This window comes from Fringilla coelebs (genome assembly GCF_963513975.1).
Source record: "Fringilla coelebs genome assembly, chromosome: 18".
Classification (NCBI taxonomy): Eukaryota; Metazoa; Chordata; class Aves; order Passeriformes; family Fringillidae; genus Fringilla; species Fringilla coelebs.
Genome location: NC_140044.1, coordinates 6,089,518 through 6,103,608, shown reverse-complemented (window position 1 = coordinate 6,103,608; position 14,091 = coordinate 6,089,518). Strand labels below are relative to the sequence as shown.

At 47.4% G+C, this 14,091-nt stretch overlaps 1 protein-coding gene across 4 annotated transcripts in view; it reads left to right on the top strand.

Annotated features, from left to right (window-relative positions):
- Positions 1-14,091, top strand: part of KCNQ2 (potassium voltage-gated channel subfamily Q member 2) — a 73,644-nt gene that overhangs the window by 20,840 nt on the left and 38,713 nt on the right. For 3 of the 4 annotated variants that reach the window (XR_014616610.1, XR_014616611.1, XR_014616612.1), the window contains exons 2-10: positions 1,416-1,506; positions 2,351-2,477; positions 4,203-4,378; positions 5,249-5,374; positions 7,536-7,646; positions 8,521-8,616; positions 9,304-9,398; positions 9,718-9,786; positions 12,708-12,737. Coding sequence is in view for 1 of the 4 variants with exons in the window: in XM_084218108.1 (XP_084074234.1) it covers positions 1,416-1,506; positions 2,351-2,477; positions 4,203-4,378; positions 5,249-5,374; positions 7,536-7,646; positions 8,521-8,616; positions 9,304-9,398; positions 12,708-12,737 (852 nt within the window). In the remaining 3 variants the exon portion in view is untranslated. The remainder of the gene's footprint in view (positions 1-1,415; positions 1,507-2,350; positions 2,478-4,202; positions 4,379-5,248; positions 5,375-7,535; positions 7,647-8,520; positions 8,617-9,303; positions 9,399-9,717; positions 9,787-12,707; positions 12,738-14,091) is intronic. The other variant, XM_084218108.1, reaches the window with a different exon arrangement.

Below are 14,091 nucleotides of genomic sequence, written 5' to 3'. Positions count from 1 at the left end.
TTCATCTTGTGGCTGATGAAGCTCAGCCTTGGCTGAGGTGGCTCTGAAGGTCCCTCACCTCCAGCAGTCTCTTCCTCCCCACCACGTTTCAGCCTGTGGTTCAAATAAATACTGCAAATCTCCCTATTTTTACTTGTTACTGTGACATTAATGGTCACTGCAAAGCCACAAGCATGACCTGGTGGTGTGAAACTCCTTTTCTTTATTCACCAAAAAGCAACAGCCCCCACCAGCAGAACCAAACCCTATAAATATTCACAATGCAGTTGGTAGGAATGTGAGACAAAGTCAGACAGATGAATTATTTAATGCTCTTAAAGAATGCAGCTTTTAGTTTCTCCTTGCACTGGCCTACTTTATTGTATTAGTAAATCGATCCTGAGTAAATTAATTTCCCTGCTTTTGTTGGAGCCAGCAGTGGGCAGGGGTGGCAGCCTCCATCCTTGAGCAGATGCCAGGACACCTTGGCAGCTGCGGATTCAGGCGCTGAGTGTCAGAAGAGAGCCGAGCTCCTGTCACTCATCCTGTGCCCTTTGATTTGCATCAGCACATCCAGCACTGGGCAGCATGGTAGGGGCAGGCAGTGAGTGACAGGCTGGGGTGGCACTGCCCAGGCTGCTCCTGGATGGAGATGCCAGTTCTGGGGTCTGAGCATCTCCCTGATTCTGTGGTAAATTGGGGATTGAGAGAGCTGATATCAAGGTTGTATCCCTGCAGCTTGTGGGAACAGAGACCAGCCCAGCTCCCTCCCCAGTGCCAACAGCACCAAAATCACATTCCCTTGGGCTGGATCAAACCCCTCTTCTGTTCCATGTCTGGCCACAGAAGAGCAGAGTAACAACCACCCACCTCCCAGTGATGCTCCAGCAAACCCAAAAAATCACCAGTCTCTCCAGGCAGTGGGGAATTAATGTGGAGTGCCTGCCTGAGAAAGGAACATTAAAGCCACCCAAAAATGTCCTACTCTGGCAAGAATTGCAGCACCACTTCTGTGAGTTTTTGTGGATGTAAATGCATAAGTAGAGTCCATGCTTTCAGCAGACTGGCTCCTCAGCCAGTCTGCTCCTCTCTTATCCCAGTTAGAAATCTCCCTGCTGGTTTGGGTGCTTTTGAATGTGTGTTGATGAAAGAGCTGACATTTTCTTGGGAAAAAAATGTCAGAAGTGATCAGAGCTGCCAGCCGGAAAGGGAACTGGATTGGCACTGGTCAAACTGGGAATAGTCCAGTGGGTCCATCCACACATAATCCTTCCAGTTAGCAAAACTGGGCTTGACTTACCCTTTTTACATGTTGGTGTAGTAAATACTGAGAGAGAAATGTATCCAAAATTGCTCTCTGAGTTCATTGGATGAGTATAAAAATTTACTGCCATTAATACTGACCTTCTATCTCTCTCCCTCTTTGTGTTCTTTAGTTTTCTACTAGTGTTCTCCTGCCTGGTGCTGTCTGTCTTTTCCACCATTGACGAGTACCAGAACAGCTCAGAAGGGGCCCTTTACATCCTGGTAAGTGGGGCTGACAGTGAGGAATTAAAACAAGGTCAAAATCACAAAAACTCCTGAGACAGGAGGTGTTTGAGACAAGAATTTAAGCTGTCCCTTGTGAGAAGGGGACCACTCGGGCCTGTGGGTCGGAAATGGGAAAAAAAATGTTTAAAAATCCAGGGTTCATGGATTCCCCTGTCTCCTCTCCTTTCGTCTGTTTTCCTCTTCCCCATTCCTGCCCTCCATCAAATCAAAAGGTGATCCAGACTAGTTAGGACTTCACTGGGTTTGACACATGAGAAAGGCGAGGCAAGATCTCAGAGGGAAGAGAGCATGCACAGAATATTTAGGTGGAGATGGAAAAAGATGGAAAGAGCTCATGTGGCATCAAGGGATGGAGGATCTACAGCATGCCTGCACCAGTTCTCCCAGCACACACAGGCAACCAGTTTTCTAGGGAAAAAGCTGAAATCCCCTTTGTCATCCTCTAGGATTAGGTTCAGTGATTCCCATCTCTGCTCTTCCCTCTGCATTAACTGATTGGGTCCTGTAGACTGGTGGTAGGGAGACAGCGAGGTGTTCATCAGTCCTGTGATGGGGGAACAAGCACCACATGAGGAGGTGTAAAACTCCAGTTCATGACTGCAACGTGCAGAACCTCTCACCGTGCTGGGGAGGGGGAGGGAGGACACAGAAGCAGAGATCTGATGATCTCTCCAGCCTGGGCTCTCTGTCGAGTGGCGTAGACTGCTCGGCGCTGTATTTTCTGAGGTGCATTTTTCTGAGGCCGTGGGTTTGTCCTGGATTCCGGAGCATGGTCTCCACCATCCTTTCCCCCCCCTCAATGTCACTGTCCTCTTTGCAGGAAATTGTCACCATCGTGGTGTTTGGGGTGGAGTACTTTGTGCGGATCTGGGCCGCCGGCTGCTGCTGCCGCTACCGGGGCTGGAGGGGACGCTTGAAATTTGCCCGCAAGCCTTTCTGTGTCATTGGTAAGAGCTGAGCCCCGTGTGAGATTCCCCAGTCCAGGATGGCCATTCCAAGCACTGGCTTGCATGGTGCTCTAGTGTCCTGCATGTGTTTTGGGGGTTAAACTCAGCTGCTTATGGTCATCTTGAGAAAGGAAAAAACCCAAAGGCAGAAGTCCTAATCCATGGCCATGCTTTTTGTTATTTGTCACAGGGCTCTCCCTGTTGTCTGCTGACCTCGGAGCCATCCCAGTGCCCTGCATACCTCAGGTGTCACTGACAGCTGTCCACAGCCACAGAAATAGGGTTTAGCCAGGAGAAGCTGAGCGCAGGAACTGGAATCCTGCAATCCTCTGTCCAACCTCCACACCAAATTGTTCCCAAGTCATTGATACTCCGTGTCTCACTTTGCCTTCCCTGGTGCTGATGAGCTGCCTCACAAGGGAGCTGTGAGACTTAATTAATTATTGTTTGTAAAGCACTCAGCGAGTCTCCTGTGAGAGGGGCCATCTGGGCACAGCAGTGATATTTTCTGGGATTAGAAATGGACAGAGTGGCTGTGCCCTTTGCTGTGGAGGCTGCCTTTGGGAGCTGGCAATGGTCATATGCAGGATTTCAGTTTATTCCACAGAAAAACATTCCTATAAAATTTGTGTAGCAAATCAGAGAAGAGGGAAGTTTATGGGATCTTTGATATGTATTGAGCAAGACTTTTTTTCTTGGCCAATTTCTTGGACTTTCTTTGCCCTTAAGCACTTTAGGATTACTATGGAGTACATATGGATTTTCATTCCCAGTTTAGATGGGGGAATTCCCTTCTACATAACAGGCAGCTATGGCTGATAAAGGAATGGGCCTTTGGCAAGGATTTAATCCAACGTTAACACTGAATCAGATCAAAATCCATTTGCAGCATTTGACCCATTTTCTATGGGAATGATGACCATTGAGAAGGAAACCAGGATGTTCCCACAAGGTGTGCAGTGGCTGCTTTCATCCAGTTTCAGATTAGTGCTGTGTCTTTCCAACAGGGGTCACAAACGTAGGGGATCCCTGTCACCCACAGCACGAGGCAGTGGCAACACCATTCCCTTTGGTGTTGATCTGGCAGTGTGAGATTCACATTCTCTGAACCTGAGAGAAGCAGTGAGAAAAGCAAAGAGAATGATCAAAACAATTCTTATATCATTTGCTGCACCTGTGTTGTGCCAAAGTAGAATGCAATGTGGAGATTGTTTAAAAAAAGTGATGCTATTTTGTTTCCACACGTCCAGACTGTCGGTCAGGAGGTAGTCACGAGATTTTGCTCAGTTGAGTGTTTCTGAAGTTTCAGTTGAGATGTAGTGTAATATAGTATAGAATAATATAGTATAATAAAGTAATAATTAGCCTTCTGATATCATGGAGTCATTCTTATCATTGTTCCCTTCTCCTGTGCCAAAGTAGAATGTAATATGGAGATTGTTTGCCCAAAGTGATGGTGTTTTGTTTCCTTGGCTATCAGGGCCAAGCGCGTGTCCAGACTGGTGAGGAGACAGTCATGAGATTTTGTTCAGTTGAGTGTTTGTGCACTTTAGATGTAGTGTAATATAGTGTAATTTATCATAGAATAATATATTATAATAAAGTAATTAATTAGCCTTCTGATATCATGGAGTCCTCCTCACCATTCTTCCCTTTGCCGAGGGGGTTGCCTGTTTTCCGATCTGGCGGCGCTTCCTCAGCTTTCCCTGGCCTGTGTTCCCCCAGACATCATGGTGCTGATCGCATCCATCGCCGTGCTGGCAGCGGGCTCCCAGGGGAATGTCTTTGCCACCTCGGCACTCAGGAGTTTGAGGTTCCTGCAGATCCTGCGCATGATCCGCATGGACCGGCGCGGCGGCACCTGGAAGCTCCTGGGCTCCGTGGTCTACGCACACAGCAAGGTGAGCAAGGCCCAGGCAGGGACGGGGAGCTGCTCTTGGTGCTCTCCCCACCACGGACACTGCTTTGGTTCAGCTCTCCATCCCAGAGTTCTTCCAGGCCTGGGGAGATTGGAAGCACACTGTAGGTGCAACACAGGGGAGCAACAGAGACAGAGACACAAGGTCTGGCAGAGTGCTCCACCGGTCAAGGAAGGAAGGGAGAGAGAGATTCCAGTCATCGAACCAGTTCCCGGTGTAAGGGGATCAGTTAGGGAAGAGGTTGTTGATAATTGCTTCCTGATGCTGTATTTATGATTTTAACATTTCTCCTGCTTCCTTCATTTTCTTTTCCCCAGAAAAGCTTAGCCAGCTTCTCCAGCATTGTGTAAAAAACACAGGAAATTTGTGTGCCTCCTTTGTCCACCCTTGCACTCACCTAATCCAAAAATAATCACTCCTGTGAATTCTGAATTAAAATTTGGGGGATAGTCCATCCAGACCCCAACTTCACAGCTCCTCCTTTAGAGGATTGGACCTACCCTGAATAGAATCTCCAGAGATCTGAGGGTTCCTATTTCAGTTTCAACTCTGCTCCCCTGTGTGAACTGGAGAATTATCAGAGTTTTTAAAGTCTCAGTTCCGGTTTTTGCAGTAATGGAGCTCTTAACACTCCCTTCTCCATTTGCTATGTGTGTTTGGATGATTTGATCTTCAGACCTGGCAGAGCCACAGTCCCATCACAGAAAGTGCCACCACTGATCTCCAGTCAAAGCCCCAAAACCTAAACAAGTGCAGGGAAAGTTCAGATCCAGCAGCAAGCAAGAAACTCAGTGTTTGGAGATGCGCACCAGGACCGCAATTATTCTCTTCTTTCTTTTAATGATCTCACAGGAGCTGATTACTGCCTGGTATATTGGCTTCCTGTGCCTCATCCTGGCCTCTTTCCTGGTGTACTTGGCCGAGAAGGGAGAAAATGAGCACTTTGATACATACGCAGATGCACTCTGGTGGGGTCTGGTAAGTAATTTCCACAGAGCAGCTGCTGGTTATTAAAATAAAATGTCCATTAACCCTCCATCTTCTATCACTTACGTGAGGTATCGACTTAGAGAGTGCTTAGTTAACATTTTTATTAAATGGCCTCAGGCTGTTCCATTTAGCTCTTTTTCTTACACAAACCTCATAGAAATTGTTAGGGGATCACATTTCTGAACTGGCTGGAGCTGTAGGGGAACTGAGAACTGGTGTGTTCCCAGTCGTGGGATGGAGCTTTGTCGTGACAGAGGCAGGTCAGAGAGAGATCCTGCACCACAGGGTGCTTTGATCACTGTTTTGACAAGTACTGCTGCCCTTTAATTATTAAAATTGCACTTGGGCAAGGTGCTGTTGAATACGCTGGAATAAATTTCATAAAATTAATAGGGCCTAAGTAGCAGTAAGGCTCCAGTGGGGCGAGCACTCCCCATCACATTTCTGCTGAAAGGGCAGTACTTGTGGTTTGCTGTGCCTGTGTGTGTGCATGTGAATTATTGGATTACCCGATTAACAAAGAGAGAATTAATGACATTCTAATCTTCTTGCATTATTGTTCTTCTGCTCCATCACCAGTCTGGCCTTGATTACAAAGCATGTAATGAAAATCCCCGATCTGATCAAATCCCAATAACAGGCTTGGGGAGGAATCGGCTGATCAAGCAGCTCCTCCATTCCAACAAAGGGAAAGAGGCAGTAAATTGCTTTTCAAGCCCCTTAGTTAGGACAGAAAAATAAAAACAAAGCCCAGTTTGACATAACGAGAAAATAAACAATGAAGGAAAAGTGACAGCCCAGATTAGAGCTCAGTCTGGGGAGAACCATGGGCAGATTTATCCCTTCTGCTTCTGAGACTGTTTTGCCACTGAGAAGTTCAGAAAAAACATTGAGCTTCATTAAAATAAACAGTTTTTGTCAGAGTCCAGCTCATGGATCCAATATGGGAAGTTGTTGAGAGATGGGACAAACCAAATTTCAGGTTCAGAAGCTCATCCCTTGGTTGATCTTAGTGTGTCCAATACTTGTTGCTGTCTATAGAAATTAAAAAAATGTTGTAAACCAGCTTTGCAGTGATTATGGAGAGAGCCTTGCTCCGACTCTGCGTTTCAGTAAGGATTAGCCACGTTGATGCATTTTTTAACCACTTGGTCAAAATAGCATCTAATTGATAAGGCTTTTAGTGGGCCCAATTAAAAGGCGCTTTGGGATCCTCTTTCCATTTGTGTAAAAGTGATTTTTTTATTCTAAATGGAATGCATGCTTCCAATGCCACATCAGCATGGTGTCAGCTCCCATCCCTGGGGCCAGCGCTGTCCACGGAGGCTGTGTGACAGGGACAGCCTTTGGGAAGAGAAGTCCCAAAGATGTTTCTAATCAGACCATCCCTCTCTGCCTTTCCTGCCAGTCCCAGGCTCTCCAAATCCTCTTGGAAGCCTTGGGGTAATAACCAGCTTTTCCTACTAGAGGTGTCCATGGATTGAAGTGGGGAAAAGCATCTTCCCTGGCAGTTTGGAATTTAGGAGACTCTATCTCCAACAAATCTCTCAGGTCCTTCCCTAAAATGCAGCCAGCTCTCTCCTGGTGCATTGCAATAACACAAAACCCATCTCTAAATGAGGTGGTGTGGAGGAGCTGTAATTCATCCTCTCAGCCTAACGGGCTGTTGTTAAATAGGGGAGTGGAGACCAGCTGATGGGCACTGCTGGGAAGGTTGGGAATAAACAGCAGCAGGTCTCTGTGCATGCCAATAGCTTTCCTGAGCTGCCGAGAGGGAGTCTGGGGGAACGGAGCCGGTTTGCTTCCCCTGCCGAAGGCACAACCCCTCCTGGGGGAGGTTCCGAGCTGCCGCCAGCCTCTGCACCAGATGGCAGCTCTCTCTGTGACAGCAAAAGGCACCAAAACGCTCCCAACTGGTGTGAAACCGGCACGTGAGCAGGGAGGGTGTCGGGATGTCTCTGCATCCCGTGGAGCTGCCCATCCCTGCTGGTGCCCCAGGTCCCCGAGCTGCACCGTGCCTCTCACAGCTCAGGGTACACGGTGACCCGGCTCCTCCATGTGCCACTCGGCTGTTGTGGGAGTTTTGGCTGTGTTGTTTCAGTTTTAAGGCTGTCTGACCAAGGGCTGGGCACTGATCTCCTCCCTGCAGATCACTCTCACCACCATTGGCTATGGGGACAAGTATCCACAGACCTGGAACGGGCGGCTGCTGGCGGCGACCTTCACACTCATCGGCGTCTCCTTCTTCGCCCTTCCTGCTGTAAGTGTGTTCTGAGCCCACCTGGGCCTTGTGCCCAGCCCCTGGAGCTGGTGGCACTCCAACAGCTACAGTGTGATGCACTCAGAGACCTCCTGACTGTAATGTTCTCTGGCTTTTGAGTCAGAAAATGAAGGAGAAAAATTGAAAGCCTGCTTGAATATCCACAACTTGGGAATCATGTGCGTGAGCAAATGGGATGGGATGGGAGCTGTAGATTTGGCTCTGCACAAATATTTATGGAAGCAATAAAACCCCTTTTTTTCCCCAGAAGGCTTTTCCTTGGGGTAATTAATGTCTTTAAGATGAAAGAGGGTAGGTTTAGATTGGATGTTAGGAAGAAATACTTTCCTGTGAGAGGGGTGAGACACTGGCACAGGTTGCTCAGAGCAGCTGTGGCTGCCCCATCAAGGCCAGGTTGGACTGTGCTTGGAGCAATCTAGTGGAAGGTGTCCCTGCCCATGGCAGGGGGGTGGACTGAGGTGAGCTTAAAGGTCCCTTCCAACCAAACCAGTCTGTTGTGCTGTGATTACACCATTTCAGCAAATTCCCCCTGTCCCTTTGGCAGTGCATTTCAATGTGTTGTGGGATCAGGATTCCTGTTATCTGCTGAATGCCAGCACGGTGGGGTTCTTTTGTATTTTATCAGTTGGTTGGAGATAGTTTGGGAAAATTTGCAATTCCAGTGAGTGCCAGCAAAGTCTGCTGCCCCTTGGAGAGTGTGCACCATGATTACCAGGATGAAGGCTTTTCCCTTCCTCTATGTTTGAATCAAAGATGAGCCAGGAAAAACCTTTGGAGGGAAAGCTGGGGACAATTCTGAAGTGGAAGCTTAACTAAACCTCTGCTAGTGGCAAATCGTTGTTCTCTTCCCCAGGGCATCTTGGGTTCAGGATTTGCTCTGAAGGTTCAAGAGCAGCATCGACAAAAGCACTTTGAGAAGAGGCGAAACCCAGCAGCGGGCCTGATCCAGGTGAGGGTCACATCCAAGGAGCCTTGTGGTGACACCATCCTGGTTTTAGGGGGCTTCATGGACTTTTAGAAGTTGGGGAGGAAATAAATGGGGCCGTGTGTGTAAGGTGTGAGACAGCAGCTGGTGACTGGTTTTGTCTGGGAATAAATGCCAGGAAATCAGCTATGGGAAAACAGCATATGTGGTAGGGAATCTAGAGACAAAAGGGATGGAATTCAGCAAGCAGCCAGCTCAGCAAGACAAATGCATTAGGACAGTCTGTTTTCACTCTTTTTTTCTCCCCAAAGAGAATATTTATCCTGATATAAAGGTACAGTTGGGAGCATTTTCTTCACGAGAACAGATGTCCATGCAGAAGGCTTGCCTTGTTGTATGTCTTGGAGAATTGAAATTAGTCATTTTACATTCCCCTGCTCCTCTCTCTCCATATTTTTCACTTCTTATTGGGCAACAACACCCATCCTGACCTCAGCCTGGCAGTGAATGCCTGGGACCTGCAGCATTTTTAATTGAGCACACATGGTCAGGAGTATGATGGCACCACCCCAAGTTTGTCACTTTCCAAATCAAGGGGAAGGCAGAATGCTGGACCCATCCCATAGGACTTGGTGTGTTGAGGTTTATAAACCCAGGGGTGGTTCTGGCCACGCCTGGGTGCACAATCCCACTGGGTTTTCTCCTGCTCAGGCGGCTTGGAGATTTTATGCCACCAACCTGTCCCGGACAGACCTGCACTCCACCTGGCAGTACTACGAACGCACCGTCACCGTCCCCATGTACAGGTACCTCCTCCTCCAGCTTCCTCCTCCACTGCCTTCCTCGTGATGCCACTGTCTCCATAGTTATTTTTGTTATCTGAATATATAATTTTGCTCATTAATTTACGTTTTTTTTTTTTGTTGAAAAGTTGATTTTGAGCTCCTAAGGGCTGGTATATGCTTTTGCTTTTGGAGATTTTTTTGCTTTGTATTTTTTCATTGTTTTTCTTTTTGACTCGATTTTAATTTCCATGTTGCTTTGTGTTTTCTTTTTTTTCTTCCCATGTCTTTGTGTGTGTACATGCTCTTCTTTTCACCTTTATTTCTCCACGCCTGCTGGTAGTTGCATTGTGTTGTGACAGTTGCCGTGCCCAGGTGTGAAGACTTCCCTCCAAGCTGCCCTGGATCATAGGTAAACACCACCCTCACCCTACCTGCAGCTCCTTGTGCCCTCTCAGGCTCTCCTTGCTGGTCCAACTGGTCTCTAATGGTCCTTCTGCCTTTCAGCAAACTTCTCTCCCACCCTTGACCAGCCTGGCCCTCTCCCAGGTGCATTTTCCCTGGGTCCTCCTTTCCTTTCTTTTCCTTTATCTCTAAGAGGAGAAAAACTAACTCGGGATTCAGGGAGCGTTTTCCCATTTCTTGTATCTCATTTATCCATCCCAGGGAGTTGACACAAGCAGGGAATGACGTTGGAACCATGATGGATGAGGCTGCTGAGCACCAGAGTGTTTTAGCAGTACCCACCTGCCTTGCCCTACCTGCAGTAAAACCAGGCAGGTTTTTATGGTGAAACCATACAGGTTAGAGCAGTGCTGTGGAAATTCACAGCATCCTGGGATTTGGACCTTCATGGAGCTGGGGACAGAGTCCCCTGCCATGCCCTTCCAGCCCTCCAGGGCATGGGGAAGCACTGCATCCTTCATGTTCCCTTTGGGCCTGGTGGCTTCCTCAGAAGCTAAAATGTTCTATTCATTTTCACTCCACACCTCCCTGTATCCTGGGCAGGATACCCAAGTGCCCCTTCCTGGTGTATTTTTAGAGCCTATCCATGACTCTGTGTTTGTAGAATGGTTGGATATGTTTGTTAGATGTTCCTGTAGCTCTGTGGGGTTTTGTTGGGTGTGATGGGGCTCCCTGTGCCCCGTCTCCCTGCTCCCATGCAGGGCTGTGGCCCAGCACTGGGCTGTGGCACTGCAGGAATAATCCCTTCCTGATTTCCCATGTTACTGGTGCCTTCTAGCCCTCAGGCAGACAGCCTGGATGTATTTCCTGGGGTAAGCTTTAGCCTGTAATTCATACACAGCAGCCAGCCTCTTAACCCATCATAAAAACCTGTTGGAAGTCCCATTGTTGTGGTCAGTAAGTTCTCATTGGATTCATTCCCAGTGTGTGTCTGATTGGTTGCTTTTCCCCTAGAAATTTATGAACCAACTTGAAGATTTTATCTAAAAAACCCAAAACAACAACAACCCAACAGAACAGAACAAAGCTGTTTTCCAATAGCATTAAACCCACCCATTGAAACTCTCCCTCCCTGTACCTGACCTCCTGGCTGTACCTTTGCAGCACTGCCTGGGATCAGCTACTGGAGTAGATGAGGATGGAGCTTGGCCCAAAATCCACTGCAAAAAGCAGGCACTCAGGGCTTGTTTTCAGTGGACTTTGCCAGATTTTACTGCTCTTTGAAATACTGAACTCACCATGCAGCCAGACATGCAGTGACACCCTTTTGATTACCTGTTACACAACCCCCTTGTTAAAGCCTGTATTTCCACAGAGCTAATATGCAGGAAGAAATCTGAGCTAAAGATCTCCAGAAAAGGCTAAATAGAAACTCTGGGGAGGAGAAAGAGGGAAAAAAAAGTAGTTTGGAGAGCCTGCTTATCTTGAGTAAAAAGCCAGGACAGATTTGTAGCAGGGTTGTAGCAGTTTTGCTGGCTGCTGCTGTGGGTGCTGCTCAGCCCCACACAGCAGAGTCACCCTGGCCTTCCTTAGAAATGGATTTCTCTGAAGTCTCAACTTCTCCCTTAAATCCCAGCTCCTGTTTGTGCACAGATCAAGTGAATATCACCTGGGCAAGTGAGCTGTGGGTGCACCAATGGATTCAGCCCTCAATGAAATTGTTTTACCAAAAAACCAGTGAACTCCTTCTGAATATATTTTGAATGCTGTCAAATAAATTAAGTGGATTTTTTTTTTTTTTTTTTGAAAGGGAGTAACTGTATGTTCTGGCTGCAGCTTGCATCACTCACACTGACCATCTCTCCTTGCCTCCCCACTTCCCCAAGCCAGCTGTCAGGCACTGGCAGGTGCTGGTGCTGCTGCAGCCCCAGCAGCACAGCCAGCCCAGCAGCCCCTTAAGGCTGTGGCTGCTGACATGTGGCTGCAATGCACAGTGTGGTTTGGAAGTGGGCTAGAGGAACACAAAATCCCCTCTCTGGTGCCCAGGGATGATCTGCAGTCACCACTACCTCGGCATCCTTTCTGCTCAACACTGAGCTGCTCATCCCTCATAGCAGGAGCCTGTGCCTTTAGCTCATCTCTCTTCCCGAGGCATCTCTGGAAAGGCTTGGCTGCTTGATATGAGAAAATTGTTACCAGTGCCTTGGAGGAGCTCATATGGCTCCAGAGCATCACTCCAATCACTGCAGTAGAGCTACTTTGATTTGTCTGGGGGAAAATATGGTGGCCTCTGAGAGAATCCCAGATTTCATCTTTAAATCCAAAATGTGGCAGGACCAAATTCTGAAATGTGCACAAGGCTTCTGTGTGTGCAGGTGTGGTTTGGGTTGGTGCACCCAGACATCATAACCCGTTCTGCATCAGCTACTGGATTTATTGGGAAAAAATCTGCTCTTATTGTCACTCATGAGAGCAGGGCCTTGCTCTGAACTGCTATCATATATTGGCCTTCACTAAAACAACCAAACCCATGGGCACACCCTGCCCATTCAGCAGCCCAGCCCAGGGTGTCCCTGGCTGGTGGGGCTGAGGGCTGTGGATGTCCCATGGAAGGTCTCTGGGAGGCCCCCACACTTTCCCTGCCCCATGGTGCCCATTTGCTCTCAGAGCAAGGTGACAGCTGCCTGTCCCTGAGGGTGACACGGGCGTGCCATGGCTCCTGAGCCAGCCACAGCAGGAGCCAGCTCAGTCCATGCTCCTGTGCCCACCTGTGAGCCTGGCCACAGCATCTGCTCCTGGGGACACACTTCGTTCATATGCTAATTTTCTTTATTCTGTTTCTTTCCCCCTCTCCTCCACCCCAACTTCCCCCCCTGTTTTTCTTTCTCTTACCCCTTTTGGTTTTCTTTGGTGAAAACACTTGAAAAGCACGCAAACGCAAACGTATGGTGCCTCCAGGTATGAAGTGCATGTGACCCTGAAAGTGTGTGTCATGTCACTCCTTGTTCTTCATTTGGGACTGTAACATGCAAAGCCTTGAATTAAAAAATAAAACCCGAAACAACAACAAACAACAACAACAACAAAAAAAAGACAGAAACATTTGAAGATGAGTTTTTTTCCCAAGGAATAAGTGAAAGCCCAAAGCAGACACGCCCTGCTGCTACAGACTAACCCCTGCACCTCCATGTACATTTTAGCTGTTGGTAACACACAAGTGTTGGGAAACTGCCAAAATGATGATGTCAGGAAGGAGAAGGGGAGCGTGCTTGATAAGCTTGCTTTGTTAAGGATGATTTCTTGATGGTCTTTCCAACCTTCCCCGATCCATGCAACGCTTAACAAGAAAACATCCCCATTCATCCTCCATTGCCCTCTGCCCTCACTCCCGTGTGTTCCCTCTCTCTAGCCCTCTTCTCCCATCCTTCATTCTGTCATTTATCTGGCTCTGAGCTGCAGGAGTTGTGCCCACCTGGCTTTGAGTTTGCTGGTGTGGTGGCACTGCAGGGCACATCAGTGGTAGCACAGAATAAAACCTCCAGAGCAGCTGTGCCTGCTTTTGAGGGTAAAACCTGGAGAAGAGAAAGATCTGGGATGCTAAATTGATATGATCATTCATTTCTTCGAGTAATCCAATCTGATTTTTTGGTGAAAGGATGCTTCATCTCAGCAGGACTTTTCCATTTCAGGTTTTAGTTCCAAGACCCACCTAGAGCTAAGCAGTTATTAGCCACAGTTATTCAATCTGGGACTTAACCTTTTGGGATCAATCCAAATGCAAAGTCCTGGATATGGCTGTGTAAGATTTATGATAAATAATATTATCTCAGGTTCTGCAGAAAGGAGTAGATTTGCAAATCACAGGAGTATTTTATATGAGATGGGTATCTGAAGGTATAGTCAAGTTAATATTTTAAGATGGGGAATAAATGACTTTCATTTCAAGACTGCAGGACAAGCTCTGTTCTTAGAGCAGTTTAAATCCTCCCTAGATGCAGTAATGCCACTAGAGCTGATGTGATTTAGTGTCTGATTTCGAAACCCAGTTCCAGTTTTCACAGATGCAAGTTTTACAGCCTTAGTAAATCACACTTGCTGCTCTGTGTGCTTAATTTATAGCAAATTGCATCAATGAACTGCAAGTATAATCTTAAGAATATATTTTCCTGTTGTGCTGAACAGCAGCCTGTTTTGAGAATCAGACATTTTTCTATTATTGGCAGAGGAATAAGAATGTGCCACTTCTGTTCCATTTGTCGTAATGAAGTATTTTATAAGCTTCACAAATGTCCTCACTCATGAAAAATAGCTT